The 9,469-nt window shown below is 38.2% G+C and overlaps 1 protein-coding gene across 1 annotated transcript; it reads left to right on the forward strand.

The window, feature by feature from the left end:
- The first annotated feature begins 2,336 nt into the window (after positions 1–2,336).
- Positions 2,337–6,898, forward strand: LOC109921102 (leukemia inhibitory factor-like). Its single transcript, XM_048611543.1, has 3 exons — positions 2,337–2,764; positions 2,978–3,117; positions 5,128–6,898. Exons 1-3 carry the CDS (start codon positions 2,749–2,751, stop codon positions 5,596–5,598), a joined length of 627 nt encoding a protein of 208 aa, XP_048467500.1. The 5' UTR covers positions 2,337–2,748; the 3' UTR covers positions 5,599–6,898.
- Positions 6,899–9,469: the final 2,571 nt, after the last annotated feature.

Here is a 9,469-nt window from a genome sequence, read left to right on the forward strand (position 1 = left end):
GAATTGCTAGTAGAGCTTGTGACACATGTAGAGGTGCTATCCAAAGGTGTACAGCAGAGGGGCAAGATACTGGCGGCCAGGAGTGCATGTTGTATTGGAGAGGATTTCACCCGTCTGGAGGGCAGCTGCCTGAATATGTGCAAACCTTGCCCTGCTTTGTGCAAGATCTCAGCAGCTCAACTCAATGTGAAACATTGAATGACATAACTGCAGGCCTCAGAGGTATGGCAATTGGGTTGATAGGCACCGTGAGACCAGAGGATGTTTGGTTGATTCTCTCTGAGGGATTTAGTGAACATTCAGTTTATGAGGGCTGCTCTTCTACTGACAGATGCTAACCAAAATCCAGGACTGAAAACCAAGTCAAATTTGCAAGATCAACAAAGGAACCCCTTTTCCCTTTATTCAACCCAGGACTGGAGTCCCTGGGATATAAGGGATTTCCCTACCCCAAGACTGATAGAAATAAGCTGCCTAGAACTATAATCCTACGCATGAAATGAGGTGTTAGAACAGGGCAGACAAGAACTTGTGTGATCATAAGAGTTGTGTATTGCGAAAAATATTTGTATTAATTCATTAGAATATGTGATACAAGGATTGCAAAGTTAATATGTGGATGTTGAAGCTGATGATTATAGTGTGATGCTTCATTATGAAAAGAAAGAACTTGCTTGGAAGGAAGGCAGCAACACGTATTTATATAGCACCTTTTATGGTCTCAGAACATCTCAAAGCCCTTCACAGCCAATTAAAATACTTTTGAAGTGATATCCCCTTTGGAATGACCAAATCAGTTTTGTTTTCAGTTGTTATGTTGTTTGAGGGATAAACATTGGTCAGGAAAATTCACCTTGTTTTTGAAAACTGCCACAGGACCGTTTCGATCTAACTGAAGACAAGACCGTATTTTAAAAGCCAATTGTGAATTTTACAATTTGATAGGAAATATATGACCTGGAAAGTGAGAAACTAAATGTGATAAAGGACACAAATCACTAGAAAGTAGTGATAGAAATTAATAATGCTATTCAAAAAGGAAACCAGGCACTAGAGTTTATTCACGCAGAGATAGGGTCAAAAAGTGGGAATGTTATGTTAAAACTGCATAGACCACACAGAGACAGTTCTGGTTGCCATTTTATTAAAATGGAGAGACAATGGACAGTCTACTGAAGAGACTTACAAGAGAATATACCAAAAAAATGCAAAATTATACCTATTAGAAAAGAATGAATGGGCTGGGACTCTTTTTGAAAAGGGAAAGCTGAGGAGTAATATAATAGACCATTTTAAAATTGTAAAATTGTGAAATGCTGTTACTGTGGGCTTGGAGCAAATGCTTCCACTTGTAGGGAAGAACTAACCTAAAAGCCTTCATTATTAGATCATCTTTAAAATATCAAACATAGAATTCAGCAGAAACCTCTTTACTCAGAAAATGGGAGAATCTTGAACTCGTGACCACAGGGAGTGGTTGAGGCAAATAGTATAAATGCTTTTAAGGGGAAGTTAGATAAGCTTATGAGGGAGAAGGAGTAGGGGCTATGTTGATAGAGTTAGATGAGGAAGGATTGGAGAAAGCTTGAGCATAATTGTCCCAAAGACTAGTTGGTCCAAATAACTTGTTTCCTGTTCCATGCTATAATGCAATGTAAAAGGAGAGCCCATCTGACAAAATAGCACTCCGTCAGCAATGGCTGAAGTGTCAGTCTAGATTATCTGCTTGAGTATTAAAGTGGGACTTGAACCTTCTGATTCAGTGATGAGAATGTACAACTGAACAAGGCATATACTAAGCTAACAATAAGAAATGTGTTGCTGAACTCTGAGCACACCACACCTCTTTTAAAACCTCTGTTATATTTAATTGGGAATTATAATTTAATTTCTAAAAGCCACAGAATTGAGAACCAAATCACAGACAATGATTCTTGGTTCAGAGCAGCCCCGACAAGCCATCAGTTTGTTTTTCTGAGTAACATCAGTTTCTGAGTTCAATGAAGAATTAAAACCTGTCAGTCTCCCAAAGAGCTTGTTGGATTAAATTGCTGGACAATCTGCAAATTTCCTGCTGAAATTCCCACAAGTGACCAGGAAAGTGCAGAATTTCTGGGTCAACCCTTAATTTTTCCAAGACCAGCAGGGCATTCTCCTGGAATCCTGATCGATAATCAGCCACCACCCCCACAAATAACTACACAAAAATGTCATACTAATTAATATTACTGGTATTCACGGGATCTTCCTGTGTGCAACGTTATTGCTGCATTTGCCTAATTAAAGTCAGTCATTCCTCTCCAAAGCAGCTCAATGCATCTGTAGTGTTTGAGATGTTTCTGAAAGAGATGATAATGCAGAGTAAATCTGGTTCTTTGTACTGGAGAAACAACGTGACATGATCTCCACGAGGTGATCTCGCAGTTCTATCTTATACTGCACTAATCTGACTGCTGAGTTAATACTACCAGCCTCTATAATGCATCAACACAAAAGTTGTAGCTAGCCCATACGTGTCACAGTTATGAGACAGCATTTTCATCAATGATCTGCAGAAAAAACCACTTTAAAATTTGAACCAAATATTCAGTTCCTGTGATGACGTTTTAGTGGTTTTGAGTACTTCCGCAACCTACAAAAGGCGGTGCAAGGCTAAATCTGGGAGACTTGTCCAATAACTGAACAGAATACTTTCTTAAAGAGCTCTGCCACTTGTCTTCTGCAGTCATATGTCTGAATTGTAATAGAATGGAATTTGGAGCAGGTAATTTGCACAGCAGGTATTCTAACTTCCAGTGGTTTAGAGTGGGTTATGTTTTATACTGCATTTAGCATTTAAGAACTTTTAGAAATTATTATTTGTTTTAAATGAGTGTTCAAAATAATTGAAAATTTCTTTTGTGCATCTCAGGAAACAAGTGCACGAGATGTGACTGAGGTCGGGATTGTCTTTAACCTGTTTGCTTGTTTTTTTCAGGGATTCTACACATACTTGTGCTGTTGTCTTTATTTTGTCTCAACACCAGTGCTGCTCCTATATTGAATAAAACAATGAATATGAGCTACCAACTAGCAGTTGAATTAAATCGCTCTGCCTCTGCTTTACTAGATTTATATGTAAGAAACTTTTACCTTATTGTTATCCTTTCAAATCTTGAATGTTTTATTTGAAATTGCATTTTGTTTTTAGTTTAGCCCTTAAAACCTTTGTGCGTAACTCATTGAATTCCATATCTATGATTTCCCACAAACTGTCACTTTAAATTATTTTCCAAACGTAGGGATGTAGTGGTGCAGTCAGTTATAACGTTGCCCTTCAAGCTGGGATTAAAACTGCCCCTGACTGATCTTTTGCCATTCTTGGTTATAGTGGGTGAATTTCAAATGCTATCATTTTAGGGATCCAGTGTACTTCCTGCTGCTGCTCTCATCCAGGCTTGGGATTGGCTGGAGCTTGATGATTCCCACAGTCAGGACAGACAGAACCTAGGTGTTTAAGTGTGGACCGGATGATCGCTTGTGAAGTTGCTGTGTCTCCTATTCCATGTGTCTCGATTATTGTTGGATTCGCATGTTCATTTGGCATTGATTGTGTGATGGCACATGCCCATAGCATTCTTTCTCATGGTCCTCCTTTTAATGTGCAAGTATCTGAAAACTGAACAGTTGCAACCAGTCCTGTTGATGCATTTCCAAATCTCAAATACGTCTTCACTATAAACTGACAACCTTGCTCTATTAGAAAGGGACAATGTTTGAAAAGAAACCAAATAGTGTTAGAAGAGAGTGGAAGAATCTTTTTGCTGTATGGGCAGATCGGAAAGTGGAGTTAAGGACACAATTGGATCAGGCATGCTTGTACTGAATGGCAGAGCAGGCTAAGGGGCTGAATGGCCAACTCCTGTTCCTTTCTTATGTTCTTATACTGAGGTTGCATTAATCTGAGAACAATTGGTGCTAAGGATGTCTATGTAACTGGGAATGACATCAGTCAGACTGATAAGTGTGTGCTGTAAGCTCATTACTCTGTCAATGAGATAAACTGTAGGTTGGAAAGGTACAGTTCACGCCTATGTTTCCCCAAGTATTATCTTCTGATCATGGGCAGAACACCTGAGGACATGCTGGACACAGGGAGAGAGGGGAAGTTACAATGTGAGTCACTGGTATTTCCCACCTTCCACACTGATAATGATTCCATCACTAACCCCTCCACTCTCATTCAGCACTGCAACTTTACATGTGGCTTCAGGGATAACCTGAAGTGGAGAAAAATGATGTTTCATGTGTGTTGCTGTTCTTATGAATAATGAAAGTACGGTATAATACAACTACCCCTTAACTGTTGTTTGTTTTAATGCTCTTACGTGGATGATATTTCTAAGCGCAAAATCTTTACAAAAGAGCAGTTAATCCAGGCTTGCATGACATCTTTACTTCAATCATTCAAAAGGCACAGGCTCAGAAATTGTTTCTAATTCACTCATTGGCATTGGTCTGACTGAGAAATGCTACGTCTCTGATTAGAATGCTGTGAGTGGTACATTCACTTGTCACACCCCACCTGGAGACAGTCACTGGTTGCCAGTGCTCTGCCTTCGCTGTAGGTAGATGTGTGGGGACTAGAATTAGCGGTGGAGATGAAAGAAAAAACAGGAAACAATGCAAGTTATAAAATGAGTACTAATTGAAAATGCATTCTCATCTAGGATCTGTAAAAATAATATAGAAAGGCATTAAATTTCCAGTTAACTAGTGACAGTCACATTGCTAACAAAAACATTTCCTGTTTATTTAGTAAGATAGCAATTAAAGTTGCTTCTTAACGGGTTCCTTTCAGTTGTGATGAGTACAGCATAATTGAATGTGAGGCAACAACATGATTGTACTTTAACTTTAAACTATCTTGACTCTCTGGAATTGAATCCCGAAATCCTTGTTTTTCCAATTTAATGTCCCACATAAATAGTACCTTTCTGACTAATTTAGGAATCTATTTGTTTTTCTGATGACAACTTTTAAAGTGCCTTGGGATTTTTATAGATGGTAGAGATGCTCTCTCTCTCTCTAAATATATGCAAGTTGTTGTTATGTATTCCCATTACTAACATTAGCTTTTATTTTCAGCTGTCTGCTCAAGGCTATCCTTTCTCTAATGATAATGCCAAACTACATGTGTGCAGAGTTGAGGTGAAGTGCCTTCCCAGAGGACAACTAGCCAATATGGAGAACAATGAAATGCTTAGGAGAATACACACGGGTGTAAAACAGTTTGATTTGCACTTGAAAAATGTTGAGGTCCAGCAGAAGAATATGAACTCTCTGAAGAAAGAAATGCATGATGAGCTTAAAAATACTCGGACACAGCTAATATCGCTGCAGTCAAACCTCCGGTTGATTCTGGACATCAGAGGTTATCATGTTCCCGAAGAGTTAGAATGTTCTCCAGAACACATTAGCATCCCTAATAATCTGTTTGAACAAAAGCAACAAGGATGTGCAATACTGCGAGAGTTTAAATGGTATATGAAGCAAGTGTTAAAGAGTTTTCATCACTTATTGAGGAATGCGTATGGGAAAGCAGCTGTCAACTCATAGTTTGCATGCTGTACAATATTTGGTTTTCGCTGCAACTGAGTATACTGCACCTTCTACAATTTCCACTCCAGCCCAGTAAGGGACTCGATGAGAATAAATTGTGGAAATGTAACATTCAGATACAATATGCAATTGCCTTACTTGCAAATGCAGCAATACTTTCACCTGGGCCAATATCTTTGCTGAAGTTGTTAAGTGCACTTCAACATGTGTTGTGACTTAAATCAGGTTTGAAGAAGAACAGGTTCTGCCTTGCAAATGTGTTGAGTAAGAAGCTATTTGAGACATTTCAAATTACATTTTCGGGGAAGAAAGAAACAAAACATTCAACCAATTTTATATTTAAAAGAGTCAAATGAAGTTAAAAAGTGACCTAAAGTGAGCTGCCAGTTTCCAAAGATTGATTAATTGCCTTCCAAAGGACTATTTCTTGTACAACCTGATCTTCATAGTGATGGACTCTGTAATGCGATTTGTTTCCCTATGTGAGAATGTTTTTATTTGTTTTGAAGTTGATTTTTTTTGCTATGTTGACTAAAAACAGAACTCCAAGTTAGTATAATTAGAATATTTCAAATATTGATACTAAATGCAGTATAAATTGATATTTTTGCATCTGTCCGAATGAGTGCAAGATGAAAACCTTCAACAGCATGTCTCTTTGTCAGCAATACTCCAGATGTTGACTATATTAATTATAACTTCTTCCACGGGGCTCAAGCCCTAATCTCAAACAATTTCTTTTGTCAACCAATTTGGAAGTATGATTCCTGCCATTACTGGCTTATAAATGCAGGTGTTTCTACCTCTTTTCAGCAGCACTGGACTGTTTCTAACCTCTCTTACGTTTCCACCTGTATTTTATCATTTTGTTCAGATCATCTACGTCCTCGAGTATCGCTGGAAGATCTCCAGTTTCTGGCACACCTTACTGTTCAGTAGTGATATTTATTCAGTTGTGGTATTTATTAAAATACACAGATTACAATTTAAAAATGCTGCGGTTTTCAAGAAAAGCTTTGTGAGAAAACTGGATACTCAAGATTTAAAAGCTGTAAATACTTTGTGGAGAGAGACAAAAAGTTAACATTTCAGGTTAATGACGTTTGTCACAACTTAAAGTGATGTTCAAAAAAACCAACTGTTCTGAAGAACAGCCTAGGTTTGTTTTCTTATCATTATTTATTTAATTATTATTAAATATTAAGAATATTAAATATATTATAAATTTTGTACACAGGCTTATTTAATATGTATTTTTTGTATTTATTTGGATTTTTAAATAAAGAATTGAACTGAACTCATTCTTCTATTGTTTCTTTGTTACATATCTATTAATTGAATGATTTCTAATTGAGTTTGTACAGGATGTTGGTAAGGCCTCTTCTGGACTACAGTGTCCAGTTCTGGTCACCCAGTTAAAGGAAGGATATTATTAAGATGGAGAGGGTTCAGAAGAGATTCACCCAGGATGTTGCCGGGAATAGAAGGTTTGAGTTATAAGGAGAGGCTGGATAGGCTGGGACCTCTTCCGTTGGAGCTTGAGGCGTGACCTTATAGAGGTTTATAAAATCATTAGGAGTATAGATAAGTCAAATGGCAGGTGTCATTTCCCTAGGGTGGGACATTTCAAGACTAGGGAGCATATTTTTCAGATGAGAGGAGAAAGTTTTAAAGAACAAATGAGAGGCAATTTTTTTTCACAGACAGTACTTTGTGTGTGTAATGAGCTTCCAGAGGAAGTGGTGGATACGATCACAGTTACAATGTTTAAAAGACATTTAGATAAGTACATGAATAAGAAATGTTTGCAGGGATGTGGGCCAACAGCAGGCATGTGGGACTAGTTTAGTTTGGGATTATGGTCGGCATGGACTGGTTGGACCAAAGAATCTGTTTCCGTGCTGTATGAATCTGTAACTCTATGATACCAAACATTGGCTGACAGTGCACAGAAATTTAATTGCTGATTAACAGCGTTCTAGTAACAAATACAGTACATGTAATTAAGAGCATGCAGAATTCATGACTTTTTCCTTGCTATTCGTATTCATCATTATTGTCTCATCTCTCTCTTTGTCATTTTACTAGCCTCTTGCTGTCATTGATTTAAGTAAAAATGATGTAACACTTTAATTCCATTACATTAGAACTAGGGATTTGTTAACAGGAAAGGTGTCATAGTACATCTAAAGAATGGGCACTGTATGTTCTAACCAGAGGTTAAAACACTTGAGAGAAATTTGTAGAAATATTAAATAGAAACAAAAAATGGATTGAAAGGCTTAACATCCCACTTCTTACCCCTTAAAACACCCAGAATTATCGTGTAGAGCTGGATGAACACAGCAGGCCAGGCAGCATCAGAGGAGCAGGAAAGCTCACGTTTCGGGCTTCATCCCTCCTCCTTGACCTGTCCGTCTTCTCTCCCACCTATCTTCTCCTCTATCCATCTTCTATCCGCCTCCCCCTCTCTCCCTATTTATTTCAGAACCCCCTTCCCCTCCCCCATTTCTGAAGAAAGGTCTAGGCCCGAAACGTCAGCCTTCCGGCTCCTCTGATGCTGCCTGGCCTGCTGTGTTCCTCCAGCTCCACACCTTGTTAACCCAGAATTATACGTTTTTGGCATTTTTAATCGTAAAAAGTCAATAGTTTGACCTCTATTATTCAGCAACCTGCCACTCCTAGTTGCATTGATCCATGACTCCAGATCAACTCTAGACTCTAATCTCCATGCTTAAACCCAGAATCACAGAAGTCTTATGGAGCAAAAGAGGCCATTTGACCCATCGTGCCTGCACTAGCTCGTTAAATGAGCATCATTACCTATTGCTGCTCTCCTGTTTTTTTCCCCAATTGACCTTAAAAAATAAACCTTTGAACTAATTTAGAACATGGTTTCAGGCTTATCTCAGTGACTAGCAACCTTATGAGTCAGGCTGAGAATTTAGCACCGCAGATTTACAGAGGAGTTATCTTTCAGATGCAATATTACAGTATGCCTTCTCAGGTAGATGGAAATACTTTGAAGAATAACAGAAGATTCTTGTTGATGGCCCCTCCAGGCACAACTTATATATCCCTCAACCGACACAACTAAAACAAATTAATAAATTAGCAACTTGGTACTGTTCGTGCGTGCTTTGTGAATGCAAATTGCCTGCTGTATTTTGTACATTGCAATAAGATGCAGTTTTTAAAAAAATAATTAATTGGTACAATAAAGTGCTTTAGGACATCCTGAGGCTATTAAAAGAGCTACACAAACGCAAATTTATCCTTTTTGTTACACAAGAGTGAAAACTGAGGATAATAAAAATAATTCTTGCCTTGTCTTTCTTTAATTTGTTCCAGGGATGTGGGAAAATGGTAAAGGCATTATTTATTGCCTGTCCCTAGTTGCCCTGACAATAATAAGAGCTAACCACAATTTGTGGGACTGGAGTCATATGTGTAACAGACTGGGCAGGAGTGGCAGGTTTCCTTAGTCAACCTGTTGGCATTTTAAAACACTACAGCATCTTTTATAGTCATTTTTCCTCTGCAACTAGCCCACAAATCACCAGATTTATTGAGTTCTGTTTCATAACTTGTCATGACGGGATATGAACTCACACCCTGTGGTTTTCAGTCGTGCTCCATGACCACTACACTACATTAAGGAGGAACTTCTTACTGTTATAATTTGTGCTTATCATGATGGAATAGATTAACATAGTTTGTTGCAGAAGGAATAGTTCATAGTTGGAATGGTCTTTTCTTATGCTGTAGTGTGTTGGACTTCTACATCCTCATGGTGATCTGGTTGCATATACAAGGAGTGTTCACTTTTTTCAGATATGTATCACAAGGATACCATAGAAAAAGCATA

This window comes from Rhincodon typus, chromosome 24, assembly GCF_021869965.1.
Source record: "Rhincodon typus isolate 14 chromosome 24, sRhiTyp1.1, whole genome shotgun sequence".
In the NCBI taxonomy this organism is placed as follows: Eukaryota; Metazoa; Chordata; class Chondrichthyes; order Orectolobiformes; family Rhincodontidae; genus Rhincodon; species Rhincodon typus.